This window comes from Mya arenaria, chromosome 14, assembly GCF_026914265.1.
Source record: "Mya arenaria isolate MELC-2E11 chromosome 14, ASM2691426v1".
Taxonomy (NCBI): domain Eukaryota; kingdom Metazoa; phylum Mollusca; class Bivalvia; order Myida; family Myidae; genus Mya; species Mya arenaria.
In genome coordinates this window covers 1,714,965-1,733,745 of record NC_069135.1, presented here as the reverse complement: position 1 = coordinate 1,733,745, position 18,781 = coordinate 1,714,965, and the positions used below count along the sequence as shown (strand labels likewise).

At 34.8% G+C, this 18,781-nt stretch overlaps 2 protein-coding genes across 5 annotated transcripts in view; both read right to left on the bottom strand.

Annotated features, from left to right (window-relative positions):
- Positions 1 to 5,188, bottom strand: part of LOC128217086 (dystroglycan 1-like) — a 45,531-nt gene extending 40,343 nt beyond the window's left edge. Inside the window, exon 1 of one of the 3 annotated variants that reach the window (XM_052923956.1) lies at positions 4,940 to 5,188. The gene's annotated coding sequence lies outside the window, so the exon portion shown is untranslated. Of the gene's footprint in view, positions 1 to 1,026; positions 1,136 to 4,939 lie in introns of those variants that run through there. The other 2 variants (XM_052923966.1, XM_052923961.1) reach the window with 2 other exon arrangements.
- Positions 5,189 to 7,562: 2,374 nt separating this feature from the next.
- LOC128217085 (5' exonuclease Apollo-like) lies at positions 7,563 to 16,894 on the bottom strand. Of its 2 annotated transcripts, none has more exons than XM_052923954.1 (5): positions 16,844 to 16,894; positions 15,704 to 15,857; positions 14,929 to 15,032; positions 13,216 to 13,408; positions 7,563 to 11,695 (listed from the first exon to the last, which is right to left on the bottom strand). In XM_052923954.1, the coding sequence occupies exons 2-5, from the start codon at positions 15,816 to 15,818 to the stop codon at positions 9,138 to 9,140; spliced, it is 2,970 nt and encodes a 989-aa protein (XP_052779914.1). In that variant the 5' UTR covers positions 15,819 to 15,857; positions 16,844 to 16,894; the 3' UTR covers positions 7,563 to 9,137. The 2 variants fall into 2 exon arrangements, with proteins under 2 accessions (XP_052779914.1, XP_052779915.1); XM_052923955.1 differs by lacking the exon at positions 16,844 to 16,894 and adding an exon at positions 16,653 to 16,823.
- Between the last annotated feature and the right edge of the window lie 1,887 nt (positions 16,895 to 18,781).

Sequence of the window (18,781 nt, the reverse complement as noted above, 5' to 3'; positions counted from 1 at the left end):
TCTAACTTATGTGTATTAAAAGGTCAGGAACTGTTATTTTTCTTGAAAAAAAAATATTCCTTAAAATGTAGTTTTCATTTTTAAAAAATTAGTTTTCCATATATTTTAATTGCAGAATATACACTTAGAATACCACTTTCTTACAGTGAAATAAAACAGTTTTGAACATTGTTGAATTAAAGGAAAAGGTACAATTTTTACTTAAGATGCTTAGGGCATATTTACCAGAAAGAAAAGTTACAAACAGCTCATTTTTGTATACAATTATGTTTGCTTTGGAAGGTAAGTTACAACTGTAATGCAAGTCCCATAAATAAAATTAAAATTGATTTCCAATTGATACTAATGTCCCGCAGATATCAGTATAGTCTTGGCTGTCAATTAGGCCATAATTAATTACCTGCCTTACTAAACATTATGGTCCACAATGATAGTGTATTGGCAATAGTCACTTATCCTAAGGGTGCATAATACCACAATGACAACCTCTCAATAATGAATCAAGTATGCAAAGTTCAACATAAGGAAAATAAACTGTGATATATACTAGCATAAGAACTTCAAAATTGTATAGTTAGCTCAATATGTCTATTTAAAATTCAATTTTTTGGACACTGAAAAAAAATTGATCTGTTTAAATGAGTATCAAAGCTGTAAATTAACAAAGTCATCATGGTATTCTAACTCTTCATTAAACAAGAGTCTAGCAATTGAATGTTCATGCTTATCTTTTTTTTAATTTATGAAGGGGAAGAACATAACAATAACAAAACTGGGCCTTGCTGCAAAATTATTATATACATGTATTGTACTAAGTTCATGCTAATTTAATTAATAACAGTTGTGTAATTGCTTAGAGTTTGTATCCCTCCACATGACACATGACCAACTGAGGCTCAGTGACAATATACTTGACTTTTTTCACAGAAAAAAATAGAAGAAACCTATCCAAGAAATGCATTCAATTATTAAAATAATTTCAATCTGCATGACAATGTTTCACAGTTTAACCTGTGTTTCTCTTACCTATTCAACATCCACAAGAATAAATGTCCAAGTATTGTTTCACTTTTCTCATACATGTAGATTTACATACAATAAAGAGTACCATATTTAATTTACACATAAAACAAATTTCAAAGGCTCAGACAAAGCATAGCAAATTGGAGGCATTGAAAGGCTTACAACTGGAGACTGCTGGTCTAAACTTTATGGCACGAAATTGTCCACTGGTTGATTTTAATGCCAGTTCTTCACTATAAAACCCAGATTAGCACAAAAACGACCACTGTTAATCTTAAACAGCCCTATTTCGACAAAAGATTTCCTACGACCTTGACAAAAACCTGCTGAGGCCGCATCAAAGGTGCAATATTTTCTCAAAGTGCATCCCAAATTTGGACAAAAACTTGACAGCTTTTTCTGCCTTTCCTGTAATTGTAAAGCAAGAAACACTTCAATAAAGTCAGATTAAGGCCTCCAAACATATTCAAAACTTCACAGGAAGTCCAGAGATTAGATTGCATAATCACTCTAATCATGATAGGATTATATGGCTATACAAAATGTTTTTAAATTTATGACTGACATCCACATTCAGACTTATATAGTGTACATTTTATTTTTCCTCATCTTGTAAAACATGATTACTATCAAATTATTAATGCCTGTATGCTTGAAAATGGATGACCAATGAATTTACAGTCGTTCAGCTAGGACATCGATCTTTGTGCCCTTTTAATAATAGAATTTCTTTATCAAGATGATTGATAAAATATTTCAAGCATGTATCATGCCACGGTACTTTACAGCTACATGATAAAGCAGACTTTACAAATTATTTATGCTACACAATGCCATTAAAATGATTGTAATTATAATGTTAAGTATTTCATATCTCGCCAGCTCTAGAATTAGCTTTCTTTGAACTAAAATATCAACAAATTCTATGAGAAAATACATTTTCAAAAAGTATAAAACATGACATTCCAGATTTTAAATCATGCTATGCTTTTATAAATGTGGTAAATTGAGTTGAGATTGAGATCGAGTTCTGATTTGAGAATTTTTGAGTTATTAGGGCTTGTTCTTACACATTATGATGAAGTTTGAAACCTTTCCGCTCTTTTCAAGCTCAACCAGCATTTTGTTGATTGTGTAGCACCTACAAGGATTCCTTATTTCATTCCCTGCAAGAATGGGTCACCTGTCATGTACAAATATTTCTACATCAAGGAAAGTGTGCATTAAGTATTATTGCACCCACCATTGAGAGAACTGTTTGCTAAGCATTGTTCGCTTTATCTAACTCCAATACTGATGTTAACAACACAAACAGCCAAACAAATGGTGAATTGGCAATACTGTAGCCTTTACATTACTTGTTTCTATTTACATCAATACCTTAGTAATTCAAGAAAGTCGATTTGCATTATTAATTAATCACCTGTAATTGAATCAAGTATGAATTTAATATTTGCTGTTCAGTTAAATGTACACATTCCACTCAAATTTTACTTTTAATTAAAATTGAGATACAAATCAATTAAAGCATATGACTTGTATTTGTAATAATGTAATTAATCCATTAAGAAATCAGTGTAAATATGATATTGAAAGCATTTGATAGATTTTCATGGAACATCTGGAAGTCTCTGCAGACAGCTGTCCATGCATGGCAAACTTCAGCTGTGTGGGCCTCTCAGAACATTGTGTTCAGTATACAATGAATCTGGAACAATGGAAGTAGATGACAATGCAGGCTGGTTTTTCTCTGTCAATCAATAGGCATGTTCAACAATCACCAGAGAGAGAGAGAGAGAGAGTTATGGGACTTGCTTTACAAATTGTCACTCATAACATTGACAAGTTTACCAAGTTGAATGATCATATCTTGACCAGGTTTCAGTTATGGATAAGGTCAAAGTTGTTTTTGATGGCAAGACCTTATGGTGATTCCTCATTAATTTTTCTTTGACAAACAGAAAATTTGAAAGAAAGGGGAAATAATGACCAACCCACTCAGAGTTTCTTGTATACATGTGTTAATCTTACTGTATAAGCTTTTCAATTCTGCCGTGATTGCTTGTTTTTATGCATATATCTTTTGTCTATTTTTCACATTTTATTGCCAACATTGTCAAACAGTATACTCTCTGTTTTATTGGAACGAAAGCAAGTTAGGAATAGGAGCTGACCATAGTTCACAACCATGTCACTGACCTTTACATTGTATGTAGAGTAATAGATAGGGAATAATTCACAATACCAGTCGACTGCCTTATTCACTATGAAAGCAGTAAGTTTATTAATCATAAATAAGCCACTATCATATGGCCATCTAAATGCAAGATTGTCCATAGATGGTCATTAATCAGTCAGGGGATAATGACGCTGACCCTGTCACTGAGATAAAATAGCCATGACCAAGCCACTGAGAGGGACACAGGAATTTCATTTTCATACATGCTGATAAGACCTTTAACCAAGCCCCCTCTTCTCATACACACACACAAATCATACATGATGTCACTTGTACCATTACAATTATCAATGTAATACCAAGTATTCATAAATAAAATATCAAGACAGGAAATTTTCTGTGCAGGATTATATTTTTACATAAATATTCAAACTATTGTAAAATGATATATTTCGACATTTTAATGAGTATTTATAAATAACTCATTACTTGTTTTTTTATTCAAAGGCCATTTTGTATGGTATTTGTACAAGTAAGAGTAAAGTCAAACAGTAACGTGGGCCCTCAGCGGAATTTTATCTAAACAAACAAGAGCGAGTCTTTAATAACCTGTAAATTAAAGAAGAGCACTTGAGAAGTTTGTGTTAGTTTTTCTGCTTTTTCAAAAGGTCAACTGATTCACATTCCAACACACTTACTAGTGACTGAAGCTGTGTTTTAGTGTTTTACAGGGTTTAAAATATTTTGATGAAGCTGGTAAACACATCAGTAAATATCCTAACAACTCAGTAATAAGCTGTCTGATATAAATATTTACATTAAAAGTAGATATTTTTCCATCTCAATAATACCACCATTAATACCTGATTGCTCCACAACAGTTCAGGTTTCAAAACTTCTGAATGCATGCCAATCTTCCACACCTTTAGAAGTTTGCCATGTCTTGTAGCGTGCAAGACCTAAAGCTGTTATGACAAGACGATCCAAATATTTTGTTACCAATTTCATCCAGTTTTTTAATGAAATTTCAGACATAAAGAAGGTTTTGTTGTACAGTTTACAGATGCCCTAACCCTAACTGACAATGTGACAGTCAACTATTGTGCCGAATTTCAAACCTCACCATTCAATAAATCCTGCAGACAGATAAATCTAAGTTTGCATATCAGAAATTGAAACCTTAGCACTGTATCTAATCCATGAAAGCATTGGGACCCACTTGCATTTATCCAGTTTGCCAAACATTTGTTTGGAGATAAAAGACTTAAACAATGCACTTAACTTAAAGAGAAAACCCTCACAATCAAAGGATGGAAAGATCTGATATTGTCCCTTCCTCAAATGTAAAGAGCTTTTGTCAGGTGTATTAACTATTATGATACAGCCTGGTGTAAATAATGGATTCAAGACAAAATATGTGCATAAAGACAGTAAAAGACAGCAAATTATATCATATCCATTTTAATAATAATTAATTCATAGACTTCATTTCAGTCGATACACTGAATTAAATTTGCATGCATTTGATAAAAAAATGTTCAATCAAACATTTGTTCAGTGAGTAAATTACAAAGACTGGGTTTCAACCTATTATCAATTAATCAGCTATAACTAACATATCGATTGATCTGCACTCTTTTAAACAATGACAAAGTGACTTTTGTCAATAATTCAAAGTATGTGGCAGAATGAATATTAATTAAATCCAGATTGTAGGGCACAGCACACTTTACCCACCTGGTCTGACTTATAATGTACTTCCAAGATGCAACACCATGCTCCTATGTTCACAGTGATATCCAGTACTCAGTCCTCCATGTGTGTGTATGCTTACCCACGTTTAACACAATGTCCCGTCTTCTTGTATCAACCATATAAGGCCGCTTAAGCTACCGTCTAATTGAATGGATATCTGAAACAGTCCGGTTCAATCGGTCAAACACAGTATAACAGTTTGGCTATATCATTATGAACATCTACAAAATGTTCAAATCTAACATTCATCATGTCAAAACAACTTGTTTAAGTTAAACGCTGTTTTACAATAAAAGGCCAATATTTCAAACTTTTAATGACATAAGAGGCTGACATTACAATAGCCTAAGGCATGAATATCGTATATAGACAGACAGATCCTTTTACCGTATCTTTAAGTTATTATAAATGATATGGTATTACCACCAGTAAAAGTTAATCCTTGCAAACATCTGCCTGCAATTGCTGCCTTCATTCATCTAAGACATTGTCTTTCAGAAATATAAAACAAGTTTGGAAAATGTTATGTTGTAAATAGTTCATCCATTCATTATTTGAAGAAAAAGAAAGAGTGTTATGTCTTAAATGTTAATGGTGATTTACATCAGGTTGGATTGGAAGATGTTATTTGATATTGGACATGTTCAAATACAATTTGTGAATACAACTATCACAGAATACACTACATAACATTAAATGCTAGTATAGAGATGATTTTTAGGATAGCAAAAATCCTTTCAGTCATTGCTTAAGAGTTCATTGAAATACCTTTATTATGATATTATACAAAGTCATAGGATATGTGAATAAGGCTTTATATCATGATTAAAACTCCAAAGTATGGGGCCATCTGATTGGTTTTTATGTTCATATATCACAAAATTGATACACAGTCGAAACCTGATATTCCAGGGACCAGCAAAAATACTTTGAGCCCCATGAATATTGAGCCAAGCGGGAATGCTAACAAAATGTGTATTTTTCTTTGATTTGTTAAATACTTTCAGTTATTTACCTATGTAATCTCTGCTACAGAGTATTCATTCGACATAGTAGCCATACCCATATTGTTCTGTTTGCAACATTACACATTAGATAGTATGACAATGCCATGTTCTTTTCAGATTTAAGTACGCAACGAAAAAAATATAGATGTCACTGGCTCTTCTTTGGTCATTTGCATACTCTGCAGAATGCCAAGTCGCCTGAATTTTTATTTTTAGTTTTGCATCCACCTTAAATAGCCATTATGGCCTCATATTTCTCCATGTAGCTTCTACAGTGAGCTTTCTCTTTGTCCCCTTTCTTCCTAAGGCAGAAGCCTTTGGGGGTTGAGGATTTTCCTAGGGACGGTAGTCATCGAAATTAGACTTTTGGATTAACAAGCCTGAATTCTTATACTTATGCTTGGCATCAAATTTTTTAACAAGCCCTACTATATAAAATTCAGAATTTGAGCAAGCCCGAAAGACATTTTACCAGTGCAGGGCTTGCGGGCTTGTGTAAATTTCGACCAATGCGTGACTGCCAAAATGACATTAAGTGTGGTGAAAAATTGACTCTTCAAGAAATCGAGTTATCCAATCAAATTTTATCACAACCTGAATATCATTCGGATTTCCTCGCCGCATTGCTCACTCGACCCGCTACCCAAGTCCCAACAATATGGAGAATGGCCCCTTTACCAACCCAGGATACTGTACATATTTGCATACATGTGATATCATTTTGTTTTAAATATTTAATGTTATTTCAATAAAGAAGTATATTAACCTGCCTTTGCACAAACCCGTTTAGACGTTAGGGATTAGAAGAATCCCGTAGAACACGTCTAAAATATTTAAGACTTGATGATGTATTGACAGTGTGCAGCCTCTGCAGCCAGTGCAGGGGAGATAATTCTTATTTATTTGTAAACAAATATTCGAACATAAATCTTTTCAATCGAGGTGGTAATTCCAACATTATTAACTGGTGTTGAAAACATGCAATGCTATACATAATGTAGATCTGAAAATAGTATACAAACGGCTTGATAGATTACTGTATATTGAAATGTGACAAACATCTTCTTCAACCTGAACGTGATTTGTTTGGGAGAAACTAGAGGACTTCCGAATTGGGCTTCAATGTAAGGGAGGTAGCTCTGACTTAATCATAAACAGCACTACATGCAGTAGCCTCCCCTACAAAATAGCATTAAAAAAATGCCTCATCTTCTATTACAGATGTCGTTAATTACGCTGAAATTGCACAAAATAAAAGAGTAGCTATGAAAATCAGTCAGGAAGAAAACATTTCACTTTTACAGTAGTAGGAAAATACCTCATTGCTCTAATGTTTCTTGTTACCCCCAACTTGAAATGAAGATTCCTGCAACTTGATACTTGAATCTAGTATTGTTTATCCGATTAGTTCGTAGTCAATGATTTGTTTTACCATTTCTACAACCTGTATCATCTTGCAACATAATGGACATTTACTTATCATCTTGCAGTATGATAAAATTAAGCTTCAACTTCTACGTAAGGATGCTACTGCCATGGCCTGATCCGAATTTCAAAACTGATGGACAAGCAACAACAAAGGCATTTAACAAATTTATTATCATCATAATAATGTTAACATGTTAACATGGCACATAAATGAATTTACAATGTCTGTACAACAAGATTTTAATGAAAAAGTAACACATTTCAATGAATGCAAAACTTATACAAAATCATGTTTACATTGAATCAATTTAGTTGATTTCAAACCATATATTAGAACCATTCAGCAATTGCAAATTCTGCAGCTGTACATAGTATAGTTGCCAACAACGCTGTTTACATGAACAAGTTACAGTTCAAACTGTGCTTGCTATTTTGAATTGATTTAAAAGTGAATATGCAGAGGCCTTTGATATGTGTGGGTACTCAATTAACTGTGTTGAACATTTTGAACTCCATGGATAGTTTCAAGGCCTGTCTTGTAGTGAGTATTTTTATGTAATGTATTTTCATTCCAACAATAAGATTACCCTTTTTTATATATGCTGTCCTGTGTCATATGTACAATGTTTTACCATTCACTTCAACCATTTCATGTATATGTGATACTGTACATTATTTTACCATTCACTTTAACCAAGATATAAATTATTGTGGAATGTTTACCCATTCACTTCAACTATGACATACAGTATTGTGAAATGTTGAACCATTCATTTCAACCATTAAATACAGTACTGTACAATGTTGAACCATTCTCTTCAACCATTACATATGGTACTGTGAAATGTCGAACCATTCACTTCAACCATTACATACAGTACTGTACAATGTTGAACCATTCACTTCAACCATAACATACAGTACTGTACAATGTTGAACCATTCACTTCAACCATTACATACGGTACTGTACAATGTTGAACCAATCACTTCAACCATTACATACGGTACTGTACAATGTTGAACCATTCACTTCAACCATTACATACGGTACTGTACAATGTTGAACCAATCACTTCAACCATTACATACGGTACTGCACAATGTTGAACCAATCACTTCAACCATTACATACGGTACTGCACAATGTTGAACCATTCACTTCAACCATTACATACGGTACTGTACAATGTTGAACCATTCACTTCAACCATTACATACAGTACTGCACAATGTTGAACCATTCACTTCAACCATTACATACAGTACTGTACAATGTTGAACCATTCAATTAAACCATTACATATGGTACTGTGAAATGTTTAACCATTCACTTCAACCATTACATACAGTACTGTACAATGTTGAACCATTCACTTCAACCATTACATACAGTACTGTACAATGTTGAACCATTCACTTCAACCATTACATACGGTACTGTACAATGTTGAACCATTCACTTCAACCATTACATACAGTACTGTACAATGTTGAACCATTCACTTCAACCATTACATACAGTACTGTACAATGTTGAACCATTCACTTCAACCATTACATACGGTACTGTACAATGTTGAACCATTCACTTCAACCATTACATACGGTACTGTACAATGTTGAACCATTCACTTCAACCATTACATACGGTACTGTACAATGTTGAACCATTCACTTCAACCTCTACACATGGTACTGTATAATTATTGAAATAAAGCATATTGCAGTGTATATATGAACACATCAGTGCTTTCTTATTCCTTTAACAATAAAGGATTTAGGATCACAAAGCTGAGCCTTTGCATATTTGACTTTATTTCGAAGTTCTGTTTCTCTGGTCAGGACCGTTATCAATATATCTAGTTCACATTTTTGACACCAGGAAGGATTGGACTTCAAACTATCTATATCCATGGTGTCAATGGATTGGTCAGTTATATCAATGTCCTCCGACTCCCTTATATCTGTCTGTTCCACGGCCTTCAGTTTCTGATTATTACCTTTTTCACAGTTTTCCACTGCTACAACAAAATCATCATCATTACTGTCATCCATAAGCAGAAATGTGTCCAATCCAACACTTTTGGGGTTACACCGATTCCGGCCTTCTGGATCCACAACAATGACATCACCTTTGGCACCCTTCTGGTAGGCCTCTCTCGCCTCACTTGACAAGACAATGTTTGGAGAAAGAGTGGACTCACTTATTTTGCTGATGTTTGAGCTCTGTGAAATGTGAACTACTGGCTCTTCAACAGATGTCAAGATATCGTTCTCAACTACAGAATCTTTCTGTCTTCCACAAGCTTTTGACTTCCCTTTATCAACTTTCAACGATCCTTTTGACTTCTCCGTTCTGTCTAATTTTGACTTTTCATTGGATGTCTCAATTATTCTTACATCATTTGAATCAAAGATGTTTTTATCTGTAATCTCCTGACTGTCTGATATATTGCTCTTTCTATGAACTTTACTACAATTTTTATCACTGTTAGATTGAAAGCTTAATTTTCTAACATAATCCGATACTGATGATGGCTTTACTTTATTTCCAACTGACTGACTTCTGGTTGACCATGACTGCAGTGCCCCTCTTGGATGTCTTCCCGTTCCAATATTCCCCATTGTGTGCTCATTTACAAACAAAGACTGTGACTCTTCATTGCTATTTTCTTTTTCATTCACTCCATAAGACTTTTCCACACTGCCTGAACATTCATCTGGTTTTTTGTTTTCATTCAACTTATCTTTCATGATGATCTTCTCTCCATCTTCCTGAGCAGGACTTTCCAGTGCTGATTTCCAATCATCGGGATTATTGACACAGTGAGCTACTGGAGTTTGTGCTGGAGTTAGAAACACTTCAGGAGATTTACCATTTTCCACACTATTGGTCATTTCAACATAACCACCCATATGCTCTGTTGAAGAAATCAGCCAGTCTGCCACTTTTTCAACTCCTGTTGTATTTTCACATATTTTTGCACTTGACTTCTTCTTCTGACTCCCAGGATATGTTTTACAGCCTATCATTTTATCAAATGCGGTCTCGTTTTCTTTAGCCAAAAGATCCTTTGCAGATCTAGTTTTTTGAGGTGTTCCTTTCAGTGACGTGCCATCTTTGATTTTCTCAGTAGCGACAGAGGCATTACAGGTTGTATCTAACACAGCATGGATCTCTTCAAAACCAGAGGATTGATTGTGAAAGTCAAACCCTTGGGACTCTGGCATTTCAAAATACATTTTCTCACAAATGCTTTTGTCATCCTTGTTCTGTTTTTCATTTTCCTTGGTATTGAAATTCTCTTTTGCTTGGGGTGGTAGTGAACTGTCCTTGACTGTATAAACTTCACTTTCAATATCATCAATATCACTGACGGATGCATCACATTTCCCAATTCTTTTCACAGAGCCTGTATATAAAACTTTCTTAGCAGAAAGTTTCTCAAGTTCCAGCTGTTCACTGTCATTAGCACAAACCATCTTATTTTCTTTGTTAGTGTCAGTGGATTGTCCGTCCGAAGCAAAACTGGCACATTTCCCCTTTGGACTGTCATAAATGACTCCTCGTTTCACTTTCTTACTTGAGATACTTGGAGCATTACATTTCGACTTCCTTTTCAACCCTTTCTGTGTATCCATGTGAGTAGCGCGAAAGTTCCTGTTTGCCATGTAAGCTTGGACAGACATGGGAACTTGCACAGTTCTGTTCCAGTTATCTCCTATAAACTTCTTGAAGCATGACATGTCAGCACGGTCAGAAATGTTCATTCCAAATGGGCCTCTTGCTGCAGCCTTCACCACTGGTATAATCTGATTTGGCCTAATCAGAGAAACAAACTCGATGAGTTCAGTGTAAGAACTGTGGTCTGAGTAGGGCACAACAAACACAGAGTCAAGGTTTTCATATGGCTTTGCATCTATACCCGTATATATAGCGGTAGGCATAATGACAATAGTCGGACCTCTCTCATTTTCCCTTTCAACAAACTTTTTACTAACTTTATAGAATTCAACAACTCTAATTCTATGAGCAGAGCTGTTGCAATCAAACACATTAGGAGCACCAATGATTTCTAGAGTCTTGTAGAATTTGTCTGGCACGTAGATCCACTCTTTGGAGTGCAGAGCGACCTCAGAGAGCAGGGTTTCTTTCCCCAAGTTTCTCATGGCAATCAGGATATCATGATTAGGATGAGATTCGATGATGTTGATGACATTGGCGGTGACTTCCTCTCTGGTTGGGAATGTGCACCGTGGGGAACAGTAGGTATTGTCCAGGTACAAGACATCTATTTTCCCTGCAGACATAATGAGAGAAGTAAAAATAGGGCAGTAATGTATCAATAAATACCACAATCTGAAAAATATAATTTAAAAAATGGTTAAACATTTAAAAGTCAACATGTTATAAAACTAGATAATTGAGTTTAAACATAAAAACAAGAGGGCCAAGATGGCTCTATATCGCTCACCTAAGTAAAATTTTAATGGTGCTCTAGACATTTATAAAATATAAGGGCAATAACTCTTGGGTGACTAAAGCACTTTCGCGTCAACCAATGTTTTATGCCCATTCACATTCTGATCAAATTTAGTGATGATTGGAAAAAAATGCTTGTAAAGTTATTGAATGGACAAGAGCAATATTAGGTAAATTCTGTAATTAAAGTGCAATAATTCTCGGGAGACTACAGCGATTTGGCAAGTAATCAACCCATCGAAGGTATTTTGCCCATACACATTGTAACCAAATTTGGTCATGATTGGACAGAGGGTTCTAAAGTTATTGATTGGACAACATACTGGACACCGCCCATCCGTACGCCTCAGGTAAGCTATAGTATGTCCTGTTTTTTAAACGGGCACATAAAAACATAAAAAAATAACTATTTGTTTAAAATAATACAAAGGGTTATAACTCGTACAATATTCAAGTTGGAGCTATATAATCTGTCACAAAAGAGCACATTTTTACTGTGAATAGGTTGATGAAGTTTGAAGTTGATATCTTCAATGATGGTAAAAGCAACAAAATAATTAAACATATATATAAAGAAACAAGCCATGGTGGCCATGTTTTTTATGAATCACAATGGGGTGACGAAATTTGATATATGGTCACAGATGGGAAGATTTTCAAAGTTTTCCATATAGACATATAGTGGTAACTAGCCAGAGTTTTGCAAGGAACCACTCTTATTGAAGGAATCTGAAAGAGGACCACTGAAGGAACATTCCTGTGGTTTGGTTTCAATTGTCCCAGTAGTTAAGGAGAAGTTGTTTGAAGGAAAATGATGACTGAAGAATGACAGACAACGACGAACGATCACCCTATCACAATAGCTTACCCTGAGCACTTTGTGCTCAGATGAGCTGAAAACAAGAGATGTTTGTCAAACATGCCCATGGGGTTATTTAAGGTTATAACCAACATCCCTTCAAAGTTTTAGGAGAGAAGGTATAGTTACTGACCAGTTCTTAATGTTGTTTTGAGTATGGTTTCCAATAAAACATTGATGCATCCTCATGATAGCAGTGCATGTAATTGTGAGGACCTTAGGCCCAGGTGTTCTCTAGTTATTAAATGGACAAAATTTGGTATATCAACCAACCTACTGATGGACAGACATGTGTAAAGCAATACGATTTCTTTCAAAGGACATAATTAAAATGCATTTGTCTATAAAATGTAAAAATGACACACTTATAAACTTGAAGTATATAATTTTTCTATTTGTGACTGCTTTTTCAAGGTTTTTTCTGAAAGTTGATGAGAAGGATACTAGCATAATGCCTGAGAGCAGACCCTCTAACATACCAACATGTTTGTTGAGAACTGTGTCATGCACCATGCCTGGCTGGTACCGGAAGTCTCCCGTGTGCAGTATGGTGCCGAAGTACCCCTCCATGAGGAACATGACAGCCCCTGGGCAGTGGTTGGCGTCCAGGGCTGTAACTGTCATCTGTTCTTGTTGGACCTCATCCAGGTACACAATCTCTGGCTCCCCAATCTAGAATATAAAGAATTATATACATGCACTCATACAATTCTTGTATATAAATTTAAATCTGAAAACATGAACCGTATCTCTTTTTTTAACTAGAACTCCGCGAGTCGGATGTGTCGCCTGACGAATTATTTACTGTCAACATTATAGCTGTTAGATTGGCATTTTATTCATTTATAGACAATGATGTTGCCATTTAACTTTCAAGTGTAGGTGGCATTTGAACCCTCAATCAGATATACCTACGGAATAAGTTTAAGGTTGAAACCTCCTATAGTTTACGAGATATGCCACGGACAAAACCTAAGCAAGAAAATTAACAAAGGGCAATAACTCTTAAAATATGGCAGCAAGAGTAACGGTTCTTGTGCACTGCACTTGCCCTCAATGAGATCTATCTAGCTATGAAGTTTCAAGTTGATACCTCTTATATTCTTCAAGATATGCCCCGGACAAAACTTTAAGCATGAAAATTAACAAAGGGCAATAACTTTAAAACTAAGAAAGCAAGAGTTACTGTTATTGTGCACTGCACTTGCCCTCAATGAGATCTATCTAGCTATGAAGTTTCAAGTTGATACCTCTTATATTCTTCAAGATATGCCCCGGACAAAACTTTAAGCATGAAAATTAACAAAGGGCAATAATTTTAAAACTAAGAAAGCAAGAGTTACTGTTATTGTGCACTGCACTTGCCCTCCATGAGATCTATCTACATATGAAGTTTCAAGTTGATAACTCTTATATTCTACAAGATATGCCCCGGACAAAACTTTAAGCATGAAAAATAACAAAGGGCAATAACTCTAAAAATATGGAAGCAAGAGTAACAGTTCTTGTGCACTGCACTTGCCCTCAATTAGATCTATCTACATATGAAGTTTCAAGTTGATACCACTAATAGTTTAGGAGATATACCCCGGACAAGCGAAAATGGGACGCGGACGCCGCCGCCGCCGACACCGACGCCGCCGACAATAGTAACCTCTATATGTCGTCTTTTCAGGCAACACAAAAACTGTCAACAATAGGTCATAATGAAAGTCATCTGTAAGTTAGCCCACATTATGTACATTCAAAGGCTTGAGAGCTTTTATTTCACAAACATTGTAAAAAAACATACTACCAGTATAACAAAATATCTCAGATTGACAAAAAAATCTCCTAGAGAGCAGACAACGGCAGAGAACCTTAAAAATTTAACCAAATTATTTTTCAAACAATAACTACAGCATAATTTCAAACAAGGAAATGTTTCACAATCAATGAGGCTATAAAATGGTTTGGTTAGGGTTACATCCTTTTCAAAAACAGGTAGGATTGTAGGTTTTCTTTCATTTTTATTATTTATTAGGCTTCTTGTTTGAACATTATTCTTATTTTGATTATTATTTTTTAAGTTATTATTATTCTTTAACTGACTATAAAAACAGCAATTTTGTAGGTATGGTCGGGTTACCCAAACCGAATGTATTCTTTTTAGACCTAAGTCTCCCTCTAGCTTGATCCAAAATCTATTCTACCTGTAGGGAATGGATGAGCTCTGACTTGATGCCATACCGCTGTAGTAGCAGCTGTTCTGTGACCTCAGAGCAGTAGATTGGGCTGTTCCAGGAGGAGGTCAGACCTGTAACATCAATGTTAGTTAGTGTATACCAGGGATTAAAGTACTGAGTATTTAAAAAAAATGTAAAGCTTATTTTCTGATTTCAATTTTATGGAATTTAAAATTTTAACAGTGCTCAATGGATGTAAATAGAGTGATTGAAATATCCACATATTAAGTTAATTTATAATTTCCTTTTCATAATTTCCTTTTCTAAATCTCACAGTAGAAATACAGCACACTGCATCATGCTAGTTGTTTTCTGATACCATAACATGCTAGTGGCATGTAATGAGTGCTGCCTTTTACTTAAAGCTTTTTATTGGAAATTTAACAAAATTTATTGATTATTTGATGTAACAAATATTTGAGGGGCCTTTTTCATAAAGCATCTTTAATAGTAAATATGAATTTCTTAACTTTTGACAATGATTATTTTAAGAACGAGTACTCTTCATCATAGATGTATTATTAGGAACATTTCCTTGCTTATTTTGTTACTTATTGTTTATATTCAACATAGGACAATACTTTTTTTAAACCCAAAGCTATTTGGCTTGTAACACATGCGCACAGTCTCAGTTATATCAGAACAAACTCTATTTCTGGGCAAAAACAGGTTGCTTACCAGTAAGGAAATTTATATTTTTCTCATGTAAGTCAAAGATTAACAAAAAATCAATTAAGTTCACCTGTTACATGGTCACCATGTAGATGAGTTAGGAAAAAGACTCGAGCTTGAGGACATGCTCGGACTTTCCAGAAGTCCACCGCTATGGGCGTGTGCGGTATAACACAGCCATTCATGCTGACTCAGCTCCTGTAGCCCCTCAAAATTACAACTGACTGAAATGCATTAAAATAATTTAAAGTTAAAACAGAGACGATAAGTAGTTTATCATCATTGGTGAAAACATCTGGACAGAACAACATTCATCTCCAGAACACATGATTACCCAGGACGGACACAATCCAAAGGCATTGACTATATGTCAATGCATAACATGGACTTATCAATTAACTGGTAAGACTGGTTTTGTGGGCACAGAGTAGAACTTTAACCCTTGACTCAAGCTCCACTAGCGAGAAAGTCTACAATAAAAGTAGTTCTGGCTTCCATTATATAATTATAAATGTTCTTCTATAATACTCCATCCAGGGATTTGTCAATAAACCTGAGTTCCTGATTCAATTTTCTGGCTAGAAACCCCATTTACAACCTACTGTGCATCCCAGGGACCCTAAAATAAGATTTACTAGATATAAACCATAATATTGGAAGCCCATAGCATACAGCCCTAGAGACCCCCAAATTTGTCAACCCCAACCAGAAAATTCCTAAGGAAATCCCTTCTCTCCTGTAACTAACTAACCTTATAGCACCAAATTTACACTGCACCTTGTTTTTGGATCAGTTCTATGCAAGTGACAGAATAAATTTATTAACATGGACACTAGTCAGAAAACAAAGAAGAAAAGGGCAACTCAAACAAAACAATGAACATTATTTTAAAACACAGAATTGTTATCAGTTTACTTTGATTTGCATGTAAACTAAGTGCAGATGACACACTCCTGATATTTAGGAAGAAAACAATCACAGATATTTTTCGTAAAAGCAGTCAGGAGTTATGATTTTACCTTGTTTTTGTTGGCCCAAAATATTTTGTGAAAATTCCCATTGTTTTTAAGTGGTGAGAGACATTCCGCCATGCTTTTAAGGAAAAATAGCGCTAGACCAGTGAAATTTACCATACTTTCGAATTAAGCCTATCAGACATGTTGCCTGTAGCCCAAGCTCATATGCATCACTTATTCTAAAATACACTTACTGTAAGGTTTTGTTAAGTTTCACCAACTTCGAAAATCAATGACAAATTTAAATACATGGGCCGTAACCCATAAAATACTAGGACGTAAGTTAACAGAAGTACATACAGTAGTATCTAGCGATGCAGTTATTACCTCCCTTTCAATGACGTACGCGTGATTAATATTGGCAGTACTGGTTGAGTTTCGCAGATTGGACTAAATGTATTGTGTGGTTTCTCTCGAAAGACACAAAACAGAAAATTCATTCAAAGTCACCCATCATAGGTGTGAAGTTATATTTTGGACCCGATACCCTAAAGAAACACTGGGAAATGTTTCATTTATTTATGTATGCGATTAATAATTATTATGGAAGGTTGACTCCTCTTACGATTGTCATATTTTCTCTTTTTATTATTCTAAATAAAAAGCGATTAACATTCTATATTTATTGTTTTGTGATTTGCTTAATGCAATCACGGACCTATATGAACCAGTTCACAGAATATGTCCGCTAAGTATTTAAAACCAATCACTCTAGACAATTACCCACAGTTAATACCATTTCTTGATAATAAAAAAGGTGAGAAAACACTTATAACTTTCCCATTAAATAATTAGTTATAAGTTGAGAAAGTTATATATAATAATCACATTATAGTATGAATATGACAGTACGAAGTACTTATAAAATGCGAGGTTAAGTTAAAATAGTTCCTTTACTGAAAATCTTTGAATAAATAAATGAAAAAAAGCCTTTTAATAGCATAACTAATTATGCCAAATTATCTGAAAAAAAAATCTTTACTAGCAATTTAAAAACAGGTAATTTCTTAGTCTGTGCTATACAAGATGGCAATTTGTTCCATAAGGAAATACCAGAAAAGAAGAAGGACTTTAACCCACCACCTTTTACCTCTGGAACAGCATAAGCCCCTTTCTGACATAACCTTGTCCTATGTGTGTGTACAGTATATTGGGAGATAAAATTGTCTCCCATGTAGTCCGGGGCTATGCTATTTTTTATTCTAAAGACATGACCTAAAATAATCTGGTCTACACGTTTGTTGACAGGTAACCAGTTGAGTGATTTAAAGTGTTCTGGGCCAATGTGAGACCTTGCATCAAGATTCAAAACAAACCTCATTAATTTATTTGGTTTTAAGTAACTTGGTCAGACCATGATACCACATAGAACAGGCATAATCAAAATGGCATTGAATTAAGGCCATACATGACAAGGAGTTTATTGGTGTGTTTTGTAAGGTAACCTTTCTTTCGATATAGATATTTTAACCTTGCATTAGCCTTTTTTAATATGGAACGAGCCATAGAATCAAAAGATAGGGTCTGATCAATAGTTGCGCCAAGATATTTTTACAGCAGTTGGTTCAATAGTGGTACCATTACATGTAATATCAACTGTTGAGTTTGACCTTATTTTATATTTAGACCCAAATAAAATTGACTCAGTTTGCCTAAATGAAGTGACAACTTATCATCAACCGACTATTGACTGACACGATGCAGGTCATCTTTCAATGACGTTTCCACAGAAAACTTACATTTACCTGAAACAAGTATGCAAGGATCATCAGCGTATAACAAGAGCTTGTTTTTAACCACGGCTGACATATCGTTAACACAAATCCAAAAAAAAGAAGAGGGCCTAGTATGGAACCCTGAGGAACTCCACATGCAATAGTAGAAGTAGTAGACTGTATACTTGAGATATCAACTAGTTGCTATCTATCTGAAAGATAGGATTCAAACCATCTTAAAATGCCATCACCAAGTCCTGCTTATCGAAGCTTCATAAGAAGGATAGAGTGGTCGACTGTATCGAAAGCATTTTGGAGGTCTAACAGAATCACACCTACTACGTGACCTTTGTCCATCTCCATCCTTATGAAATCTGATAAATGAATTAGACATGTATCTGTTGAGTAGCCACTTCT

Bases quoted from the DNA above. Each gene is read 5' to 3' on its own strand.
- LOC128217085 (XM_052923954.1), bottom strand. From the start codon at position 15,818: ATGAATGGCTGTGTTATACCGCACACGCCCATAGCGGTGGACTTCTGG. The intron at 15,033-15,703 runs GTGAACTTAATT...TTGATGTTACAG, and splicing joins ACATGGTGACCATGTAACAG to GTCTGACCTCCTCCTGGAAC. The intron at 11,696-13,215 runs GTATGTTAGAGG...TTATGTCTGCAG, and splicing joins AGTTCTCAACAAACATGTTG to GGAAAATAGATGTCTTGTAC.